Source organism: Schistocerca cancellata, chromosome 8 (genome assembly GCF_023864275.1).
Source record: "Schistocerca cancellata isolate TAMUIC-IGC-003103 chromosome 8, iqSchCanc2.1, whole genome shotgun sequence".
Taxonomy (NCBI): Eukaryota; Metazoa; Arthropoda; class Insecta; order Orthoptera; family Acrididae; genus Schistocerca; species Schistocerca cancellata.
Genome location: NC_064633.1, coordinates 507,638,875 through 507,664,226, shown reverse-complemented (window position 1 = coordinate 507,664,226; position 25,352 = coordinate 507,638,875). Strand labels below are relative to the sequence as shown.

At 40.6% G+C, this 25,352-nt stretch overlaps 1 protein-coding gene across 1 annotated transcript in view; it reads right to left on the bottom strand.

Annotated features, from left to right (window-relative positions):
- Window positions 1–3,502: 3,502 nt before the first annotated feature.
- LOC126094701 (uncharacterized) overlaps window positions 3,503–25,352 on the bottom strand; it is a 92,289-nt gene continuing 70,439 nt past the window's right edge. Inside the window, exons 2-6 of the mRNA XM_049909229.1 lie at window positions 8,460–8,570; window positions 7,792–7,928; window positions 5,959–6,029; window positions 5,685–5,768; window positions 3,503–4,221 (exon numbers count right to left, since the gene is read on the bottom strand). Of these exons, the coding sequence (XP_049765186.1) occupies window positions 4,100–4,221; window positions 5,685–5,768; window positions 5,959–6,029; window positions 7,792–7,928; window positions 8,460–8,570 (525 nt within the window). The 3' untranslated portion in view covers window positions 3,503–4,099. The remainder of the gene's footprint in view (window positions 4,222–5,684; window positions 5,769–5,958; window positions 6,030–7,791; window positions 7,929–8,459; window positions 8,571–25,352) is intronic.

The following is a 25,352-nucleotide window of genomic DNA, read 5'->3' as shown; positions in this document are numbered from 1 at the left end:
CCTTCTTTCTAACAATTAAAATGTCGCTCTAAAGTAAACTAAAATAGCAGCTCAAAGATGATATTTATTTCCCCATTTAACGAGCGGTTGTCCAAGAATACGTTAACTATCTGGAAATGTATTAATCATTACGCATTACACAACGAAACCGACCGTAATGATGTAGTTGAAATAAATTAGTTGTAGACCTTAAAGCCTCGTAGACTAGCACAGAACAAGTTTACAGATCCCTTCAGTAGCTTGTGGTGGAAAGCAACTAAACAAGATATTGAACGAAATTCAAATTTTAATGGTTACTTCAAGAGGAAACAGTACTCAGTATGAACAAGGTAAGCACGGAGCAGGAGGGGGAGTGACTCACGTAAATCAATTGGAAAAAGAAATTGACAGGAATGAAATAATGATATAGAATTGAGAAAAAATTTCTTAGAGCGCAGGTTTCTGTGGAAGTGATACATATGTGGTATAAAAGCAGAGTAGAAATGCCAAGCATTAAGAATTCTGTTGAATGGAAATATCTCGTAACTTGTTGTGATGCCTCGTGTAAGGAGTAGAAATGCGTACCTTCCCGTTTCCGACTTTGATAAACGTCGCATTGTAGCCTATCGCGATTGCGGTTTATCGTATCGCGTCATTGCTGCTCGCGTTGGTCGTGATCAATTGACTGTTAGCAGAATATGGAATCGGTGGGTTCAGGAGGGTAATCCGGAACGCCGTGATGGATCTCAACGGCCTCGTATCACTAACAGCCGAGATGCCAGGCATCTTATCCGCATGGCTGTAACGGATCGTGCAGCCATGTCTCGATCCGTGACTCAACAGATGGGCACGTTGCAAGACAACAACCATCCGCACGAATAGTTCGACGACGTTTGCAGCAGCATGGACTATCAGCTCGGAGACCATGTCTGCGGTTACCCTTGACGCTGCATCACAGACAGGAGCGCCTGCGATGGTGTACTCAACGACGAATGTGGGTGCACGAATGGCAAAACGTCATTTTTTCGGATGAATCCAGGTTCTGTTTACAGCATCATGATGGTCGCATCCGTGTTTGGCGACATCGTGGTGAACGAGCATTGGAAGCGTGCATTCGTCATCGCCATACTAGCGTATCACCCGGCGTAATGGTATGGGGTGCCACTGGTTACACGTCTCGGTCACCTCTTGTTCGAATTGACGGCACTTTGAACAGTGGACGTTACATTTCAGATGTGTTACGGCCCGTGGCTCTTCACTTCATTCGATTCCTGCGAAACCCTACATTTCAGCAGGATAACGCACGACCGCATGTTGCAGGTCCTGTACGGGCCTTTCTGGATACAGAAAATGTTCGACTACTGCCCTGGCCAGAACATTCTCCGGATCTCTCACCAACTGAAAACGTCTGGTCAATGGTGGCCGAGCAACTGGCTCGTCACAATGCGCCAGTCACTATTCTTGATGAACTGTGGTATTGTGTTGAAGCTGCATGGGCAGCTGTACCCGTACACGCCATCCAAGTCCTATTTGACTTAATGCCCAGGCGTATCAAGGCCGTTATTACGGCCAGAGTTGGTTGTTCTGGGTACTGATTTCTCAGGATCTATGCACCCAAACTGCGTGGAAATGTAATCACATGTCAGTTCTAGCACAATATATTTGTCCAATGAATACCCGTTTATCATCTGCATTTCTTCTTGGTGTAGCAATTTTAATGGCCGGTAGTGTACTATCTATAGGTCGTCTTCGTGCTTCAAGTCTTTTTTATTTCGTTTTTACTATGTCTTTGGCGGTTATATGGTGAAGGATGTAGGCCATATGATGAATTACGTAGGACCTGCAGTACATCTGCAATAGACTTTCCCTGATAGGTTCCACAAGATTGTCACTAATCTAGTAATCAGATGTGATTGAGGCCGCTTCCAGTTTTCTTTGGACATTATCTAATAATATTCACTTGCAAAAAGAGCTACGACTTAGTCCATTATATAGAAACACTTTATAACTCTATTCTATAAAATGTCAGACTTATTATCCAAATCTTATCAGTTGCTTATTCATAATGACGCTGATTTTTTATAGAATATATGGACTGTCTTAATTACTTTTGTGTACATTGCTTTTACTAATTTTGCCTGGGGATGTTTTGGGCATTGTCTCCGAATTTATGTTTGAAATTGCCTGGAAAACCTTTAAAAACTTAGTACCAGCTTCATGACACTTTTGCTACTTCCCTATTTAAAGGCTGCCTGGGTAGCGATCAAGTTCTATGACACATCTTAACGTTTTCTTACCATATGTACAAAACTATCGGACAGCTAAAGTTTGTCATACAAAATCACTGAAGACGCAGAGTACTAATTGTCTTTCCCAATAGAGAATACTTATGTTGGTACACTGAATCATTTCTTCGGAAAATATGGCTGTTCGTTAAGCACTTGTTCAGTACTGAGAGACAACGAGATTCCCGCCGCACAGTTATTGATACTCCTGACGTAATACTTAATTAACATCCTCATCAAATACGAATGACGTTACACGCAACATTCTGAACCAAAATCAAGCTCACGTGCACTGTACTACATGCTGCCTCATACAGCATTGTAAAATTATGAAGTATGTTTTGCAGAACACACTGAAAAAAAAATTGTTTGATCACAACTATAATTAGTAAGTTCAGTTGTAACTGTAGTTTTGGGTGACGGAAGAGAGTCGTTTTGATATAATGTGTTAATCAGTAAGCGATATATAGGCTTACAATCCCAGTCGTGACACCAATTCTTTGCAACCGTAGACGAAAAGTAAGTACTCATCGTTTAACAAGTTTTATTTTGTGTTGAAATATATGATCGCAAATAATCAGTATGTATAGCTCAGTTTTTGAGACACAGAAGTTAACACGTTGCAAAAGTGTGTTTTTAGTGTCATGTAACGGCTAATCGCTGGAAGAATGCGTAACGCCTCTGAAGAACCCAACCGCGCTCTCGAGTGTCTGGTCGCCATCTGCAGTGCATCTAAGGCCATCGTTCCTCTGACAAGGGCACACGTGTTTTTTCTACGGTCTCTGATCAATGTCGCAGCCTGAGAATAGCAATTTCGATAACGATTCTGTATTATATTTTGTCCTGTTGGATGTATAAAAATGTTTATGCCTTCGTTGGCGCGAATTAAAGTGCTGTGCAACTGCAGTGAGGATAAGCTCCGGTGAGAGGTGAGATCCCTTTGCTATATTGAGACATGATGGAGCTACAGATGTGTGCAGAGTGCGGTTACTGCAAAGTTCAGCAGTTAAAAAGTTTTTGGTGACCTCGTTAAATCAGTATGTATAGCTCAGTTTTTGAGACACAGAAGTTAACACGTTGCAAAAATCAGCTTTATGTCGTAGACCAATAGTAAAAGATTAAGTACATTGATAGGAAGTACTTCCCATCACAAAGTAGGAACCGTTAAATCCTCGTTTCCTCAATATGTGCCTTAGTCTCAGCATGGTAGGGGAAAGAGAAATGACAACGCTACGAAGTACATTTTCCATATATTTAATTCCTGAAACTTTGTTACAACTGCCATAGTTCGAAATTTGTTCACTGAAGCAGGAAGTGGGTTTGTTTTGAAAGGACTGTTACACTTGACCAAAGGTTTCTGGAAGATGGAAGACAGTTTCGAAAGGTTCCCCAAAGCGGATACACAACCTTTCTTTGTGCCAACAGGTTTGTCATACGTTAACGTCTTAGATTGGACCATAGATTAAACTGACTAAGGCTAGTAACATAGAAACCATAACATACTAAAAATATTACACATTTACAGCAGATACCACAGTATCTTAAGTTGTTCGTTTTGGCGTTCGTTTCCTTTATCTGTACGTAGAAATAAATTATCCAGACCGTGTACTGAATGCCACTTGTTTTAATCTTTTTCTCAAACCTCATACGCGTCTGAAATATATTAAGGGAGAAATTGTCTTTATTAACATATCCTTTCAATAGTAAATAAATATACTTCCTATTTAACAACATTAATTAGCTGTTTCTACGGAAAATGAAATTTAACTTTAGGATGAGAAATAAAAACGATATCAAAATGTGCTACGTTAATAGTTTTTACCATGAGTACAGCATTAACAGACCACTTTATGAAACTTAGACCTGTCCACTTCAGTGTGATTACTGACAATTTCCCATATCATCTCCATCAACTTGTCGCTGGGTTCCTTGACAGTTGTGAAGATTTGAGCCACTTCTGTAACAGAAACATTCACTTTATACAGTTATGAACTGGTTAATTGCCGGACAGGATTAAATGTGTCATGTATCCTTATAGCATGTGCAGATGTTGCAGATTATTGTAGATTTCCTTACAGCTACTGATGTAATGAATGCTCTTTCAGACTGAAGTTACTGCCAGGGTGAACTGACTAGAATAATAGAATAACGTTTCCCAAATCTAATCTAAATTATCTCATGCTACTGGAGAGAGGCGTTAGGAGATAACAAATAAAAATTAAATTTAACGTCTTTTCGAACGTGCCATAGGTTCGGACTGGAGAAGAACAGGAAAGCTAACCGGCAGAGACTGTTACGAATGAATTATTCCGGAATTTGTTTTAAGAGATTTAGGGAGATGTAAATGTCCAAAACATGAATAGCTGGATGCCGGTTTGAGCCAGCTTACTACCAAATGAGTGCCCATCGTATTTCCAATACTCCTCTCTGTCAGTGAAACTGGTCTGCAGATCGATGCCGAAAGTCATGTGGAAGTGTTAACATCATGTGGCAAGAGGTGCTTCTATCGATGTACAGGATTATTCTAAATGATGGAACCACTTTCAAAAATTCGTTTGTATTCAGGTACAAATCCAAAACGAACAAGCTTTATGCCAATGAAAAGCGGAAGTTTCAAAGTCTGTGGCGAGCGGCGGCCGGTGGAGTTCACGGGGCAATAGGGCCGTCGATACGTTCCACTGTCAGTTGCGAGTGGGATGGCGACTGTGGAGCACACGGTTTTCTGCGTCCTTGAGTTTGCGAAAAGTGAGCCGCAAACAGCAGTGCAGCGAGCATTTCGCACCAGATTTGGTGTTCGACCTCCAACTCACAAAAGCATTAGCCGTTGGTTTAAGCAATTTCCACAGACTGGGAGTGTGTGCAAAGGAAGAAGCATAGGCCGACCGCGTGTGTCAGAGGATGAAAGTTTTAAATTTATATCGAACATTACGAAAAAAATTTGAAACTTCCTCTTTTCATTTTGTATTTGTAGTTGAATAAATATGAAGTTCTGAAAATGGTTCCATCGTTTGGAATAAACATGAATATGGTAACTCTGGAAATAGTGTTACTACTATACTATGCTTAAAGGGGAAGAGATCCAGTAGGCAACGAAAAGGATAGAAATTTGGCTGATTAGGGATAAAAAAATTCAATGACTTTTTCTTATGGTTGTGTGCGTCTTAATGGAACTGCGAAAACTGTCTTTTAAAGTAAAAGGAACTGCGAAAACTTTGCGTTTTAATGAAAAGAGACCTCTAATGAAACATAGGAGTTAAAACACTAGATGGTGAGAATCCCTGCAGCAATATTGTGGGGGTGTTAGTGTCAGTGATTTGAGATCTTCCATGTCTTCCATATCGAAAAACCACCGTAATAGTTCGCTCACGACATACACAACACAGTAGAAATGATTAGTGGAAGATGATGAGAGAGACTAACCATATCCCAGAAAACAGTAGCGGTCCATGATGAAATCCTCGTGTGAGTACACTATGTTATACGGTCCGCTCAGTAGAGATTTCCCTGGAAAGAGAAGTAGATATAAATGTGTATGTCTAGCTCCTCCAGAAGAATAAGGTAACTCAAAAATAAATGAGATTGTTACGTTCTAAGAGTAACACGCGTGTCCTGTTCTACCAACCACAAAAAAGGCTCTGCAGTTCTATCGATAGAAAACTAGCTTACATTTATGAAAGTATGAATTTGCCCTTACATACGCCTTCGTAGACCTTGTCTATCCTGTTTCCATTTCCAGTGGCTGACGCAACGCAGTTAAGGGGAAAGCTGAAAAAAAAGAGAACAATACTAGTAAGTTTAAATGTATATACCTCACTCATGTGCAATATACTGATATCCTCTGTGGTAAATTCTGAAATTATTGCTAGGGTGCAGCCTTCTCGTTGAAATTGGCTCTAACGTTTTCCGAAGTCCTTCCAGACAGTGCTGCAAACAACTGGTGTTTTATTTTATTTTATGTGATTCTTTATAAGTGTTTATGAATTTAGGAACCGAATCAAGAATTACATCATCTCATATGTAGTTTTCAAGATGTTGCAGCTTAAAATGGCACACTGCACCGAAACCCGAATATCGTCAGAGCAGGACAGCAGGTTATGCCAATATCTGTCCTACTGCAAATTCACAGAATCACTCCTAACAAGCCATACTTGTGTCACATACCTGGACGAACGGATAAAAAGCTGTCCTGCATGCAGGTTTGATATCTTTCGAATTTCAGAACTGTGGTCACTCCACCGCTGACTTTTAGATTCATTCTGTAATTGTAACATACATTGAGTTATCGCCTGCTGTATCTCTGAATGGTGAACTTAATGGCGTGTTTTAGTTGACTGATACACCATGTTTATCGGCTGTACAACCTGTAAGTTTAAAAAATATAGAAGAAGAGGCCCTATTTTGGTGATATATTTGCTGTGTAACATCATGGCTCCTGCATAACTGTGATCCACGTTCAGAATGCTTCTCAGTGTGAATTTATCTGTACAATCACCGGATCGAAGTACTTTCAATCGTTGTAAGATGCAGTCAAGTCGTTCGCAGTTTGATTCTTATTAAGAAAATCTAAAGTAATAAGGACAGGAAAGTATTACAAAGTGAAGGACTTACATAAACAAAACAAAACACAACACAAGAATGAGGACACTGTATTAGAAAAATTTAGTCGTCCTCGTTATTATCAGCCATCATTCAATGTTCGGTTGAAGTTACAGACAGCTGCTTTAGAGGTGTTGCAAACATTGAAAATTCCGGAAAAGACCTGTGTCTCTCAAGACTGCACACAGTTCGAAATATTTTTAGAAGCGTTCCGCAATCAACGGATGCAGTAGTCCTTATAGCAACTTATACTTCGTAAGCTATAAGTGACAACCAGTCTCTTAAAAGAACTACTTATAGTACCAGCTGTCCCATAGGAACATAATGGCAAGAGCTGACAAACAGAAAGCTTGTTAAATATCTATACGCAATGTCCTTGTGAACGGATTAACATTTTTATTATTTGATGTTTAACTTGCAGTTAGCAGCATATTCTTTTTATATAAATTCTATTCATTGAGTGAGCAAGAAAATTAAACACACAGACTGAGACTTACTGGCAGATTAAAACTGTTAATACACAAAAGTGTACTAAGCCACAGATTCTAGAAATTGTATGGACTGTTCTGATATTATCGCATTGATCAAGAAACAATAATATTTGGCCAATCCTTCTGGGTAAATGTGTATTTCGGAAGTGTCTACAAAATCCTTTTTGTATTGGAAAAGATTTTATTGTGATGAAACACTAGGAGATCACTATCAACATGTGGTTGAATATCTCTTCTCTTACTTACTTTATTTACATTGGTACAGAATTGTGTTTCCGTTGCTGACAGGGGAATGCATTATGTTAACTCAGTGAGGAATGTAGCCTTCTTAAGAAAATAAATAAATTATCACGTATTTGTCTGCTGTCCACCAGTATCTAGCCATTGTAATAACTGAACATGTGGAGCCTCACATAAAGCAGGTTATTTCAGAGACTTACAAAGGCACCTTGCTGAAGTTCCCAGTAAGGTTCATCTCGATCATGGTCTCCCCAGGCGACTGGACGTAAGTAACACAGCCCAGGTCAAACAGGCCGGGTACCTTGTACTGGTATTGCTGGTACCAGGGCTTCTCCTCCTGTGGATCCACGGCACAGCTTGTAAGTACAATAATCACAGCATGTGATATGAACTATTCCAGCTTACAAGTTGGAGTGTTAATACACTGATCAAGTGAAAGTGTATAGGTTTTATGTTAAAGACTAAATTCTCTAACAAGTTCACGAGAACCCAATACGAACTCAACGGACGAACCCAGGAAAGGATTTAACTACATAAGTACAATTGAATTAGATATACAGCCAATACAACGTAGAAAATGGAGCAGTCTAAAGTGTCACATGTATTAAAAATGTTATTTTCCTTTAGATATTGCTGTCAACTCAGGGAGTTCCAGACTTCAGGTTTTACTGACTTCTGTTACGGAAAAGATTTCAAAGAATGCGTTTTGTGTGACAATTTCTTCCAATTACTTTTTTGCTGTCTTACATAAACTATGAATCTTATTTCCTTCTGTCATAAATACATTGAAAAATTGCTTGTAATATTGTTTAATCATAAAAGTAATGTGGGCTTGTATAATACCTTTCCTGTACTGCTACTAACTTACCGTAGTGATGTAGAATAACTCCGTGGAGGCATCTTGCAGTACACAGCCCACACTGTCAGAGGAAGCACCCTCCGCCAGCAAGGGCAGCACCAGGAGTAGCAGAGAAAACATCTGTCGACAAAGACAACGCTCACTGTTTATCGAAGTTAGTGGAATATAAGATATACAGGGTGACTGAGATGCCCCTACCTATGGGTTTAACGCAACCCACAAGGCCTTCAAAAACCACGTGCTAGATTTTCATATTCCCTCGCTCGATACTTGCAAGCTATTAGTCCGATGAAAAAGTTGAACAGATCGCTTTTACAAAATTTAATGAACATAAATGTTGTACTGGGATACGCACCCGCTGGAGGCCAGAGTTTTCGAGTTAAACAAGAAAAATACTTTTGGACATCACTTTTGTACATATTTCTTGAATAATTCGAAAACTAAAGCTTCTAGCAGATAGAATCGCAGTGCAAAATTTTCGTACAAAAAAGTCATGTCTTTATTTATACAGGACTCTAGTTTGCACGTAGCGAGCGAAAGAATATGAAAAGCGGCACGTGGTATTTGAGTGTGTTGCACTTTACATAAGACCCGTTAATAGGGGCAGCTGAAATCTCCCTGTGTACGTCGTCATCAGCGATTCTTTATTACGTAACAAACATATCGTAGCTAATGAAAAGAAGTTCTTCGTCGCTCCATCTAAACCAGACACTAGAGTTTACGATGATTGGAATACCCAGAAACAACCTTTCGACAAAATCCATACTGGAGGACGTGGATGACAGTGCACCCGCAACATGTAATTAACGCTAGAGGAAGAAGGTCGAGACGGAACAGAGTAGTGCCGTCTTATATGCGACAAGGGAACGCCCTGCTAAATCAGTAACGAGCTAGAAAGTGAAACTGAGAAGACACAACAAGAGCCAGCATGCTGGTAAAATTCACTACATATTCAGCACGTGAGATTTCAGGTGGCGTATTGCGTCTGTGGATCCACTGCACATGAGGGTTATCTGAGCGGGTTATTGGAACGTCTCTTTCGTATTCCTATAGCATTAAACATCAGTACTCGTTGTATGTAAGACGAATCGACAACGGAACTTTGCATTGTTTGTGGACCTGTCTGTGTCGACAGTTCAACGGCGTCTTCCGGGAGGGGGGGGGGGGGGATGGACGGATGGCACGCAATTCACTCCATAGTCGTCCACTCTCCACAAACTACAAACGCCACAGGCCGTTAAATGCCCTCAATAGCGTGGAGAGAGGCGATCTTTTGTGTTACAGATTTAGTCACACTTCACGGTGTCCTCGAAGGCATATGTTGTGGCTAATGGAAAGCTGTTGCAGACCAACTCTAAACCTAGATACCTCGCGTTTCACGAGCAGTAGACTTAAACTTACGCTATCTGAGCATGCCTCCGGCTTCGAATAAGATCTTAATTATCACTGAATCTTCGTAATCTGAACCCAGAGATTCGTACAGTGGATGTGTAATGTTAGCACCTCTGGAGAAAAGGTTATGGTAGAGAACTGTGGCTGGATTAGGGATACAAATAAACTGAATTAATTTCATTGAACTGAAATAAATGAACTTACTAAAACTGAAAGCTGTCAAGGTGTAATGAGATGAAATTAAAGCACCGGCAGTCGTATAACGCTGGGTTTGGTGTGGGGCGGCGGTGGGGAGGGTGTACTGCTGTGGCCTGCTGTGGAGTTGTGAACCACTGAGGGCCAAGGCGGGACGAAGCCTCTCCTTCGTTTCTAGGTCTCCGGTTCAATACACAATACGCAATACACACCGGCAATCGTTCAGAAATTCTGAGGATAAACAGACATCCCAGGTTTGAGTATTGGCTAGACACGATTTTCATTAGCTACGATATGTTCACTGTACTAGAGTTCAATGTTTTCTGAACACTCTTTGTTTATATCATTTCATACCAGAATATTTCATTCTAGCCACTTTCCGTGTCAGTGAACATGTATCGATTGCCTTGTACTGAAGGCAGTCTGATTAGCAGACTCAGTCCACGAACGCTGAAAATCTCCAACCCTGCCGCTGTAGGGCAGGCAAGCACGTAACTACTCAGCTAAGATTGCGGACTGATCAGCGGAGGTTTTAATTCATGAGGCTCTGTCCACACACAGCGATTCCACACGTCCAGACAATGACCAGTCCACTTGATGAAGACTGTGCAAACCTACTTCCAAGAACAGCGTCTGCCACCTTCATATTACGCTCATTCTCTTGACCTATAGCCCATCGAATTTACCTGGGACGTAGCTGAATGACATCTTGTCCGTCACTGTCCTCTGGCAACAACGTGGCTAATATGCTGTGCAGTAACAAGAAAAAATGGATGAATGTTGCAAGACTCCTTATTTGTGTCCATGCCTGACGTTTTTCAGTTGCGATTACCGATCAGAGGGACTTGAACTCTGGCCGCTGATTGGAGCCTCAGGAAAAGAACTGGACTCCTTTATTAGTTAATTCTTGTCGATTCCTGCCTTCTATTTTCAGCCGTAGCCAAGTGTTTTTCTGTTGATTTTTTTATTTTACATTTTCGAACAGTAACAAGAATAAACTTAAATCTGAAAAGCTAAAATCCTGGAATAAAAAGCCTCACACTGTATCGAACATGAGTCTGACACCTTTAAATTTTAAACTTAATTCAGGTTACATATTTTGACTCACGTGTTGGTTGGTTATCGTTCGTAATTATTGCAGTATCTGTTCAAATGGTTCAAATGGCTCTGAGCACTATGGGACTTAACTGCTGTGGTCATCAGTCCCCTAGAACCTAGAACTACTTAAACCTAACTAACCTAAGGACATCACACACATCCATGCCCGAGGCAGGATTCGAATCTGCAGTATCGGTATTACTAAATGATTAACCGGCGGCAAACATCACTTCCGGGTTGTCTATCTAACGGCTTCCTGGGGCAAAAAAAATTTATTGACCGAGTTAAAAGTTTAAAAATGCTGTTATAATCTCCGTATAAGAGGTATAATCTTGCATTAAATGGTTAACGTGTCAAATATTAAAGTTATAAAATGGGGATAGGTCTTGACTCGAGGTAACGCACGGTGCGTAAAATATCCAGACCACATTGATGCAATATTTGTATTGTCAGAACTCTTGGCTACTTCTAACATACTTCATGTATAGTTTCAAACCTCACGAAACTTTTTCTCGCTGACACTCCCTACAAAATGAAGAAAGCAAAAAAGTTTTACGTTTTCTACATTTTCGCTGCCCATGTAGTGAATTTGCAGCCTCAGGCATGACGTTTTATTTTTTTGCTTCTTTACCACTACATTTACTGGCAACACATTTTGCGGATGATTTCCACATATACCACGGAATGTATCTGACAAGTTGTATCATTATGCGAGTTATTGTTCAGGAGATATGACAATTTATGTATAGGCATTCGATTGTTTTAATACTCTGGTGTGGGGGTCTACTAGCTGCGTATTGTTCTCCTTGCCAACCATAACTATCGCACGGTAAGTATAAACAAATTATTGGAGTTTACTGTTCTAGGTAACAGGTAGCCTTCTCTGTATCTAACTAGTAATTATTTTACAGTTTACACGGAGGGAGGAGTAAATGCTATTACTGTAAATATCAAAGGAATATATGTTTGGTTTCATAGGTTGTTCGGTGTAAGACGTCGTTATGTGGCAACCACGGACTGCTTCTCCCTTAAATACGATTCTGTTAAAGGTTACTAGAATGAAATTTTCACTCAGCAGCGTAATGTGCGCTGATATGAAACTTCCCTGGCAGATAAAAACTGTTTGCCGGACCGAGACCCCAGTTTCTGTGAAGTTTGGAAGGTAGGAGACGAGGTACTGGCGGAAGGACGGCTAGTCAGGCGTGCTTGGGTAGCTTTCATGTTGAGGCACATGTCCACGAAAGGAAGAGGTCCCGAGTTCGAGTCTCCGTCCGGCTCACAGTTTTAATCTGCCAGGAATCTTCTGTTCAAGATTCTCTGTGAGTGGTCTAGTATCAGAGGCACCTATGTACACCGTGAAGGCAGTACACAAAGTGATACCTAATTACTTCTCAATATGCAGAACCAGCTGATAATGTGCTGAACACTCAACGACATGTGACGCCTCTGGCAGCTTTCTTAGAATCGCACATGTGAAATTCGAATACGAATGTGAGTCGCACGGCACGTTAATGAATTTCACATTCCAACGACAAAATACATTTAATCAGAATTTTTTGTGTAACTGAAAATTAGTAAAACATATGTAGTTTGAGTGGTTACCAATGTAGTTTTCCCAAAAAACAAATTTTTTATTCAAGATTAAAAAATCTCTTTATTGCACAGGAATTATGAGTCCATTTGCTTATATTTTCTTTCTCACCGCCTTTTTAGTCTAAAATAGATTCTTAGTGATATCTATTTGAATACAGTTAGGACGTTGTGTAGGGCATATTTCAGTGACTAACGTTCCGTCTGCTAATTCTGGATAGCATCCTCAGGGACTACAACCACGATTCTAGATGGTTTTCAGACTTTAAGGAACTCAATCAGCCGAGCTTCAACAGAACATAAAATTTGAAATTTGATGTGTTGTTGGCTTTACTATTAAATGACGCAAGTCTAACTCTTCTACAGTACAAGTTCCATAACACACGTCTGTGCTACTCTGAGACCTTATGCTTCTCGGAGATCTTTGACAGCGGTCGTATCAGGCTACAACTCGACTGTCACGTAGTTAGTGAACATCACGGTTTTCTGACCTTTTTTTAAGATAGAAAATCAACTGCTTTCGTCTTTATAGCCTCAGATGAAGTTTCTAGTAGACAAAATGTTTGACCGTGACACCTCCCATACACCACAGTTTTATACTAATAATACAGTAACCATCAAGGATGTAAACAACGACTGCGACAGCCTGAATATCATCTAGTACAGCTTTCTTTCCGGTCAATTGCCGATTGTATGTTTTAATGAAGCGACCAATAGTACTTTACCACCAAACTAGAATTCCAGGGGACCTGATATCTTCTTAGCATCACTCAGATGTCCTGATCGATGTCCTCAAATCACATCACCAAAACATTTGGAGAAAAAATGAATCTGACTGTTCAAGGCGCTCAAACATATTACCTTCTCGAATTTTTGCACAATGTTGACTACCTCTGAATTACAGTGTGGGTTCCTTCTATTGCCCAAGTACTTAGTAAGAACGTTACTGAATAATTCCAGAGCCTCCGTTCTGCTTCATCACTTTTGATTCAGATGTGAATTCGAGCACTGTTCTTACAAAGTAATCAACAAACATGCCGTATTTCGGTCTTGTCCTTGATATATGAGGAATATTATCGGAAGGTTACTTGAAACATTCTTCATCGTTCATTAAGGCTTTCAAAATTGTTTAATTTGACCAGGTGTAGTGGACAGAGATCGAGACAGAAGTTATGGTAGGATACACAAGGTTCTTAAACAATTGATTTTCTCTCAAGTCTTCCAAGATTTTCTTGCAGGCTATGTAGCTCGAAGCCAACGTTGATCCTCGCTCTGCTCCCTCGTATATCCATTATGTTTTGAAAATAAATAATACACTAAATAAAATGGCTAAAAATTAGTTTTTGAAGTACTGAGTGTTTACTGTTAAAGTGTTATTAGAAATTACTCTTTTGTTATATTAGCATTCTGAAAACTAAAAGTCAAATTATGTGCATTTACATTAAAAGTTCTATTCAGACTTACACAGTATTTCAATCATTGTTCATCTAAAGAGAATGAAAACTAAACACATCTAGTTGAAGTGCTAACTTTAAAAGCAATAAATAAAATATTTCCTTAAAGTCTTGATACACTCGTCGTTACGTGGAACAATTATGATTTTATACTATTTCCTTAAAAATTTAAGGTCTGTTATTATTTATGAATTTTTCTCGGGATATCAACCGAGTAACCTTAACAAGGTAAAATTTTGATCATGAGCTGAGAAGAATTCTTCAGTGAAATTTGCGCAGAAATTGACATTCGATTTATGATAAACCATTTAGTTTTCCAGAGCTGAAAATGTTGCAATTAACTCACAGCCATACATTCTCAACTAAGAATTAGATTCTGGGCGAGGATTGAGTTACTGTAAAAAGATTCGTGAAAAAATTTGAATGTTCACTCTGTTGACTTACGCATTATTCCTGTTTATTACTCATCACTGTAATTAATTATTTTGATTTTCTTACTCCGGCTCAGTTCTAGAGACTACTACAAACAATTAGGTCAATGCAGTACAGACTGTCTGCGATCAGAAACTCATCTTTTGGCATAAGGAAAGACGATCACAAGCGAAAGTTGGATAAGAACTTGACAAAACAATGAATGTGAAGTACCTGCTAGTGAACTGGCCTTATCTCTGCATAATCACTGGCGATGAAACGTTGAAAACCAATGCATAATCGATTGTGATGTGTCCACAACGGGTTTGTTCATATGACATTGCCTAAAGTCTTAGGCGTAACAATATCAGTAGAAAAAGGAGAGGAACAGGTTAACTGAGTTCTGACAGCACCCCTCATTACATTGTGGGTAACAGGAATATTACAGAGAGTGCGGAAATGTTTTATGCGTTATTATAATGTATGCCCTGAGAGTTGAAGTCATCACATTCAGCAGCTCCCATGATGTTAAGGTGATGCTATAGGAAGCAAGTTGTTCATATCTATAAAAACCTAAATATTCTCTCTTCCGACCACTGGTACCTCATGTCGAGGTACTCCTGTACCATAGCTGTCATTTGTATCCTGAAAGGATTTTACTGATTACTTTTCGAACATAGTTGTCAACAACATCCCATGATGCTTTTCAGAGACACAACACATTGTCTGCGTTGGCCATATTCTGACAATTAAATTCGATCGATTTCAAAGCATGTTCTATGAGTGAATCATTACGTGAGGAGAAAGTTTCTTATACAGTCGTAGAGATAGTTACTACCGCGAAGTTGAATGAAGTTTAAAGCGTATACCTCTGTTTCCTTTGTTTGTACATGATGACACCGTGATCATGTTACAAACTTTTAGGGATGATGGAAGAAGATAAATGTATAAATCTGAGGTTAGGGCTCATACTCTGGAAACGACCGAAGCGAAAGTTATAAGCGCAAATCGCTATCATATCACTAACTGTAACACATGTAAAGTCAATGCTCGTGCTAACACTGGCGGAAACGAAAATTTCAGAGGTGGTAGTATGAACCAAAACAAATGTCGGGGAAAGAAGGACTGTAAAGTACATACCGTAAGGGCTATGATCGGTTGTTCGTCTTCGACACTACGAAATACATATCTTCTGTTGAAAAAGTGATCTTAAGAGATGCATTTTAAAGCCCATGTTTAGAAGACTTCCTTGTTTTGGCCCATACTACGTCCTCTAAAAATACGAAAACCAATGAGCTTGCAGTAGAAGAAATGTGCCTCAGCTCTTGAGGTACGAATTTTAGAGCCCATATTTACTACACAATTATTTTCTTGTTTTGGCCCTGACTACCATATCACATTCTTGCCACACTACAATCTTAGAAACAACAGCGCCGTTACATGTATTTCACAGTCAGAGGTAACGGAACTAGTTTTGGTTATAACTTTCTATTCGGCTGTTCCCTCAAACTGATACCTTCCTGTTGGTTATCCGTCTTGGACTGACTGCAATTTAATGATAAAGGAATACACCAGACGCATTTCGCTTTTATTTATAAAGTATCGTCCGTGGTTATTCGTGAGTCGTGCTTGGGTAGCTCAGTTGGTAGAGCACTTTCCCGCGAAAGGCAAAGGTCCCGAGTTCGAGTCTCGGTCCGGCACACAGTTTTAATCTGCCAGGAAGTTTCATATCAGCGCACACTCCGCCGCAGAGTGAAAATCTCATTCTGGACCCTCGCATTATTTTAGTAAGACTACGAATATGTAGTGAACAGAACGACGCTTAGAGGAGACATTTCCAAAGCTTTGTGCCAGTGACGCATAGAGAATGACTACCTGTTCTATTACATTGGCACATGAAACTGTCTTCGGTTCTACGTTAAAGGGCTCAGTTACATGTTGCGTAAACGAACGTCTGTTTCGAATGAATGCAGTTCCAGAATTCAATATTTCATTCACAAACGTTCTTATGTGCATTGAAACTTACTTACTAAGCCTCCCTTTATCCAGACTTAGGCCGAAAACCCTTCTGGTACGGTTCATCTACATCTACATCATACTCCGCAAGCCACATAATGGTGTGTGGTGGAGGGTACTTATGGTACCAGTATCTGATCCCTGCAACCTTGTTCCAATAGCGAATAGAGCGTAGGAAGAATGATTGTCTGTAAGCCTCTGTATTGGCTCTAATGTATCGAATTCTCATGGTCAATACACGAGGTGTTTGTGGGGGGAAGTAATATGTTATCCGACTAATCCTGAAAAGTGCTGTCCCGAAATGTCAACAGTGACTCTCCGTGATGCACAACGTCTCCCTTGTAAAGTCTGCCAGTGGAGTTTGTGTAGCATCCGTGTAACGTTCTCTTGCCAGCTAAACGATTCCGTGACGAAACGCACCGTTCTTTGTTGGATCTGCTTTATCTCCTCTATCAGTCCTACATGACAGGGATCCCAGATAAATGAACAATATTCCAGAACCTGGCGAATAAGCGCCTTATAAGCCACGTCTTTCGTGGGCGAGTTACATTTCCTTAAAATTCTTCCGATAAAACTGAGTCTGGTGTCTGATTTTTCCAGTATCTGCTTTATATGGTCATTCGACTTATGGTCGCTCTGGATAGACACGCCTAGATATTCTACAGCAGACGCTGTTTCCAGCTGTCTGCCATCAATAGTATAGCTGTACAGTAGTGGATTTCTTTTCCTATGTATACGCAATATGTTTCATTTATTTACGTTCAGGGTCAACTACCAGAGCCTGCACCATTAATCAATTCTCTGCAGGTCGTTCTGAAAATTCATACTACCTTCAGGCGTTGCTACTTTGATATAGCCAACTGCATCATCTGCGAATAGCCTGCCTGAAAGAGCATTCGTCGGTTTCTACTAGATCATTTAAACAGGGTCGTCCATTGATACTGACCTGGCCAAATATCTCTCGAAATAAGCATCAAACGAAAAATCTACAAAGAACGAAACTCGTCTAGCTTGAAGGGGGAAACCTGATGGCGCTATGGTTGGCCCGCTAGATGGCGCTGCCATAGGCCAAACGGATATCAACTGTGTTTTTTTAAGTAGGAAAGCCCATTTTTAATTACATATACGTGTAGTACGCAAAGAAATATGAATGTTTTAGTTGTACCACTTTTTTCGCTTTGTGATAGATGGCGCTGTAATAGTCACAAACGTATAACTACGTGCGGACGGTACTTGCTTTGTGACACATTACCCGTGTTAAAATGGACCGTTTACCAATTGCGGAAAAGGTCGATATCGTGTTGATGTATGGATATTGTGATCCAAATGTCCAATGGGCATGTACTATGTATGCTGCTCAGTATCGTGCACGACAACATTCAAGTGTCGGGACCGTTCGCCGGATAGTTACGCTATTTATGGAAACAGGAAATATTCAGCCACGTGTGAAACGTCAACCGCAACCTGCAACAAATGATGATGCCAAAGTAGGTGTTTCAGCTGCTGTCGCGACTAATCCGCATACCAGTGAAACGTTCCCTTTGAAAAATTATTGAATTACTGTGCTGATAAATCTCTTACATTATTTGATTTTCAAACAGCTGAGCAAAACTGAACGTACTCAGACATTTCGCTCTTTACCTATTCTGATCAACATAAACTGACACACAATATTTTTAGCGCAACGCAATCTGACTTTCAATAATCCCTACAAAAGAATGGCCCTGACTAACATTAACCTATACCTTTCACAAACCACTTACCTCACAAAAATCTTCGTTACTCGAACTACTGCAATACAGCGAGCGCCACTACTACCAGCTAAATAAAAGATTCAAACTACTGAAGGCACTAACTACTGATAGACATAGTTAGCAAATGAAAAATTTTGATAGAGAACAAACAACGTATTTACCTTAATAGTGTTCAAAAGTCATAATATATATAGCAGTTCATGACATCCAATCTTACAAATGTACTGTTTCTGATGGACACACGTCCAGATCATCCGCTCTCAAAAATCCACCATCTCACTTCCCCACCTCCACCACTGCGGGCGGGTCACCTCCAACTGCGCAACGCTACGCGCTGTTCACATCCAACTGCCCAACACTACAATGGCGACTATTACAACAATGCCAACCAGCCTCATACTGCACACAGCACAGTCAGTGATTTTCATATAGAGCGCTACGTGGCGGTGGCGTTACCAATATAAGAACCTAAACAGCGTACTTAAACCAGTAGCAGACAAATTGCGCGAGAATCGGGAACGTCAAAAACGTCGGTGTTGAGAATGCTGCATCAACATCGATTGCACCCGTATCATTTTTCTATGCACCAGGAATTTCATGGCGACGACGTAAACGTCGTGTACAGTTCTGGCACTGGGCACAAGAGAAATAACGGGACGATGACAGATTTTTTGCACGCATTCTATGAAGCGTCATTCACCAACAGCGGTAACGTAAACCGGCGTAATATGCACTATTGGGCAACGGAAAATCCACGATGGTTGCGACAAGTGGAACATAGGGGCCTTGGAGGGTTAATGTAAGGTGCCGCATTATGGGAGGAAGGATAATTATCTCTCATTTTATCGATGGCAATCTAAATGATGCAATGTATTCTGATTTCCTACGTAATGCTCTGCCGATGTTACTACAAGATGTTTCACTGCATGACAGAATGGCGATGTACTTCCAACATGATGGATTTCCGGAACATAGCTCGCGTGCGGTTGAAGCGGTATTGAATAGCATATTTCATGACAGGCGGATTGGTCGTCGAAGCACCATACCATGGCCCGCACGTTCACCGGATGTGACGTCCCCGGATTTCTTTCTGTGGGGAAAGTTGAAGAATATTTGATATCATGATCCACCGACAACGCCTGGTAACATGTGTCAGCGCATTGCCAATGCATGTGCGAACATTACGGAAGGCGAACTACTCGCTGTTCAGAGGAATGTCGTTACACGTATTGCCAAATGCATTGAGGTTGACGGACATAATTTATTGCATTAATGTGGTATTTACAGGTAATCACGCTGTAACAGCATGCGTTCTCAGAAATGATAAGCTCACAAAGGTACATGTGTCACATTAGAACAGCCGGCCGCGGTGGTCGTGCGGTTCTAGGCGCTCCAGTCCGGAGCCGCGCTGCTGCTACGGTCGCAGGTTCGAATCCTGCCTCGGGCATGAATGTGTGTGATGTCCTTAGGTTAGTTAGGTTTAAGTAGTTCTAAGTTCTAGGGGACTGATGACCACAGCAGTTGAGTCCCATAGTGCTCAGAGCCATTTGAACCACATTAGAACAACCGAAATAAAATGTTCAAACGTACCTACGTTCTGTATTTTAATTTAAAAAAACCTATCTGTTACCAACTGTTCGTCTAAAACTGTGAACCATATGTTTGTGACTATTATAGCGCCATCTACCACAAAGCGAAAAAAGTGGTCCAACTGAAACATTGATATTTCTTTACGTACTACACGAATATGTAATGGAAAATGAGGGTTCCTATTTATAAAAAAAAACGCAGTTGATATCCGTTTGACCTGTGGGAACGCCATCTAGCGGGCCAACCATTGCGCCGTCTGGTTTCCCCCTTCAAGCTAGACAAGTTTCGTTGTTTGTAGTTTTTTCGTTTGACGCTTATTTCGTGAGATATTTGGCCCGGTCACTATCAATGGACCACCCTGTAAATATTGTAAACAACAAAGGTCCTATCACACTTCCCTGTGGTACTCCAGAAGTTACTTTTAGAACCATCGATTTTTTTTCTGTTAAGAGCGACGTGTTAAGTTCTATCTGCAAGAAAGTCTTGAATCCAATCGCAACTCTGCTCCGATACTCCGTAAGCTCGTATTTGTTTTCATTAAACGGGAATGCGGCACAGTGTCAGATGCCTTAGTGAAATCAAGTAACACGGCATCAACCTGAGCGCCGCTGTCCACTGCGCTGTGGATCTCATGGAGGAATAGAGCGAGCTGAGTGTGAAGGATCTCTGTTTGCGAAACCAATGTTGATTTTCATAGAGGAGAAGTTCATTTTCCAAAAACCGTCATAATTCTCGAGCGTAAAACATGTTCCATAATTCTACAACAAATTGACGTCAACGATATAGCGCTATAAATGTGTAGATCTGTCTTACAGTCTTTCAAAAAAACGAGGATGACTTGCACTTTTTTCCAGTCGTTAGGTACTTTTTGTTGCTCAAGCGATCTACGATAAATTATTGCTAGACGGAGAGCAAGCTCTTTCGCGTAATCTTTATAGAACTTTATAGGTATCTCATCCGGTCCTGACGCCTTTCCACTACTAAGCGATTGTAACTGCTTTTCAGTTCCGCGATCGGTTATCTCAATATCTGCCATTTCGACGTCCGCACAAAGATTGAAAGGAGGGACAGTGTTACGATCTTCCGCCATGAAACAACTTCGGAAGTCATTACATGCATTACAATCGAGGTCTGAAATGCATATTCTTTAAAAAAAAATGTAAAACGGGATTGAAGACTTCTAGTTCCTGTGAAGTATCGCAGTGTGTAATATCAAAAACAGTATAAAGTGAACATAATCGCATTAAGAAAGCAAATAAAAACATTACTGAAAAATATATGAGACAAGCAAGCAGATGAAACTTCCTGGCAGATTAAAACTGTGTGGCGGACCGAGACTCGAACTCGGGACGTTTGCCTTTCGCGGGCAAGTGCTCTACCATCTGAGCTACCCACGCACGACTCACGCCCCCTCCTCACAGCTTTACTTCTGCCAGTACCTCGTCTCTTACCTTCCAAACTTAACAGAAGCTCTCCTGGCAGGAAGTTTCATATCAGCGCACACTCCGCTGCAGAGTGAAAATCTCATTCTGGAAACATCCCCCAGGCTGTGGCAAAGCCATGTCCCCGCAATATCCTTGCTTTCAGGAGTTCTAGTTCTGCTAGCTTCGCAGGAGAGCTTCTGTTAAGTTTGGGAGGAAGGAGACGAGGTACTTGCAGAAGTAAAGCTGTGAGGACGTGGCGTGAGTCGTGCTTGGGTAGCTCAGTTGGTAGAGCACTTGCCAGCGAAAGGCAAAGGTCCCGAGTTCGAGTCTCGGTCTGGTACACAGTTTTTATCTGCCAGGAAGCTTCATATCAGCGCACACTCCGCTGCAGAGTGAAAATCCCATTCAAGCAAGCAGATGTTGTTGCTATGGGGAACGAAATGAGTAATTTTACAATGAACGGATTTCTGTCTTAGCGTAAAAATACTTTATTTGTAAATATCCTAGACGTAAATGTAACGGAGCGCTAGTCATTTGTCTCATCCTGTACGCGGAATGAGACATTTCTATGGCTCAGCTTCCTATATTCTCAAACAGTTGTATTCCACAGAAAACTGAAAAAGCGTGGCGACTTCGGTGCTGCCCTTCCGTAGCTGTAAGTGCACTTCCCAGTCTAATTACTGTGACAGGAAGCCAACGTGTCTAGATATCTCTGTATTCACTTCATTGGTGAACAATGTATGAACGATTGTTCCGTCCTAGTTCAATGATTATGCCGGATAGAATTTTAATTTGACATCTTAAACAGTTACAAATGTCAGAAAGAAATAAATCGAAGTCCTTCATTGAAGTACCGAGAGCTACACATGAGGCGAATTTTTTCAGTCAGATAAAGACGAATAACTGTCGCTCACGCCACTGATGGCATGTTTCGTTGACTTAGTGGTCCTGATTTGGAAAGTAGAAATTTGTGGTAAGGTCTTATCGGACGAAACTGCTGAGGTCATCGGCCCCTAAGCTTACGCACTACTTAATCCACTATAAACTAACTTACGCTAAGGACGACACCCACATCCATGCCCGAGGGAGGACTCGAACCTCCGAGCCGTGCGGACCGTGACAAGGCGCCTAGGACCTCGCTGTCCTCATTTGGCGAAGAGTATTGCTGCACCTTCGCGGATATGATTTGGGCACATGGAGGTCGTTTCGATGTGGAAAATGGAACTTGAACTTCCCTTAGATTTTATTTCAGATACATTCATACATGAGTAACTACAATACTAATTTTCCAACAATTCTAACAGTTGAAATGTGGCTCTAAAGTAAACTTAAATGGCAGCACAAAGATAGTAATTATTTCCCCATTTAACGAAGGAATTGTCCAAGAATACGTTAACTCTCCGGAAATGTATTAATCATTATCCACTACACAAAGGCACCCACGATAATAAGATAGACGAAATAAGACAGTAGTGGACCTTAAATTCTGCTGGAACGTTGACAGAACAGAACAAATGTTCAGATGCCTGCAGTAGCCTGTGGTCGAAAGCCACGAAACCGGATATCACAGGGAATAAAAATTTTAACGATTGTTCACATAGGAAACATTACTCAGTATGAGCAAGTTAAGCAGGTAATCCGAGGTGGAGTGACTCACATAAATCAGTTCAAAAAAGAAATTGACAGGAATGATATAATTATACGGGACTGAGAAAAAAGGTTCCTAATACGCAGGTTTCTATGGAAGTGATACACAGATGTATAAAACCAGAGCAGAAATAGGGAGTATTAAGAATTCTGATGAATGGAAATGTATTACAAACTGAGTGGTCAGAAAGAACACGAGAGAAAAAAGGAGTGTCTAACTCCAACTCTACAAGAATGGGCTAGAGTGTGTGACGTCGGTCGGTTGGTTGGTTGTTTTGGGGAAGGAGACCAGACAGCGAGGTCATCGGTCTCATCGGATTAGGGAAGTAGGGGGAAGAAAGTCGGCCGTGCCCTTTGAAAGGAATCATCCCGGCATTTGCCTGGAGCGATTTAGGGAAATCACGGAAAACCTAAATCAGGATGGCCGGACGCGGGATTGAACCGTCGTCCTCACGAATGCGAGTCCAGTGTCTAACCAATGCGCCACTTCGCTCGGTGTGTGTGACGTTATTTGCGTCTTCCAGGAGTAGTTAACACGAGACTAGGAGGCGGAATAGCATCAGGAAACTTGTAAAAGCAAACGAATATTAAAGCTGTTACATACACTACTGAGGACTAGCTGCGCGGAGACGGCAAATTCAGTAAATTAGTGGATATGAAATAATCATGAAAATAAAGCTGGTATGTACATAAGAAGAAAGTAGTGAGTTGCTAAAAAGTCTTTTTCATTTATGGTACAACAGCCATTTGCTTATTTAATATTAACAAGCGACTAGATTTGTAACATGCTGTGCTAGTAGTGAGGAAACACGGGGAAAAATGTTTTGAACGATTTCTTGTGCCACAAGGTCACGTACATTCTGTCTTCTGTAATGACACTCTGAAGACAACGTTTTATAGGTGTTATTCACTAACAATCTAAAACCACTGAAGTAAAAGATGCTGTAATTTGATAACACTACGTTTGTGTCTTCTGTGGAAAGTGCTCGTTTAGCGGTTGTTGCCGATGAAGGGAAAACGTAATTGAGGGCCTCCGATTTGCGGCTTTTTGTATCGATATATTAAACTAATCTTAGAAGCTTCACGTCTGCAGCCGACATGATGAAATGTTATATCTCTAGAAGCGGAGATGTCATGTAAAACAGAAAATAATGCAAGCTTATCAAGATCTGTATGTAAATATCATATCAGTGTAAGAGCCTCAGCAGCGCTGGCACATTAAATCTCAGAAAGGATAAATGTAAGTGAAATGGCTGGCCTTGCACCGGGCTTGGATAGTCCGTAGGAGGAAAAGGAAAACAACACTGTGCAGCCACAAACCCGCTAAAGGAGAGCATATGATCAATGACCCATGACAGAGTATAGACGTAACGCTTATACCACAGATCATTCACTTCTTACTCTACACTGGCAGTATGCTTTCACTTACCCCTATATATACAATCTACATATATAGACCGCATTTAATAACAGCCTTTTTTTCTTTTTCTCCTGGGCGGAAGGGAGAAATTACCATACGTAGTTCGTCTTTGTGTCATGTAGTCTTTCTTATTTCGTTCTTAATATCCCTTCACCAGATATGTGGTGAAGTGAGTAGAACCTAGAGACACTTACAATACACATTCTCTGACAGGTTCCACAGGACTATCTGTAATCTAGTAATCAGATATTATTGAAGTCATTTCGAGGTATTTTTGAACATTAGCTAGAAATTATTCATTTCTGAAAACAGCCATTATATGGAAACACTTTCTATTCCTATTCTCTAAAATATCAGATTAATCATCTAAGCATTAGCAAACGATAATTTATAAATAGGACAACACTTTAAGCCCATATAGACTGTCTTTATTACCGAAATAATTTCAAAAACTTGGCACAACTCTTGTGACACGTTTGCTACTTCCATACTTAAATGCAGCCTGGATGAAGATCAAGCTCTGTCAACTACACCTGTTAACGTATTCTACTGTATGTGCAGAAGTAACAGGCCACTGAAATATTTTATTCAAATTCACTAAACACAGAATGTAGTAATTATCTTTTCCAGTTTAGAATTTTTTATGTTTGTAAACTAAATCTTTTCTTGAGGAAACATTACTGTTCCTTGAGCACTTGTTTACACTAATACTTCCTACTGAGAGCCAAAACTACTCCTGCTTACTAATATCCGTATACTTGACGTAATATTTAAAAATGTTCTCATGGAAATGACGTTACACATGGTATTCTTACCCAAAATCAAGTCCATGGTCCATATATTACTGTGAACCTATTAAGTGTGTTCTGCGGAACACACACACACACACACACACACACACACACACACAC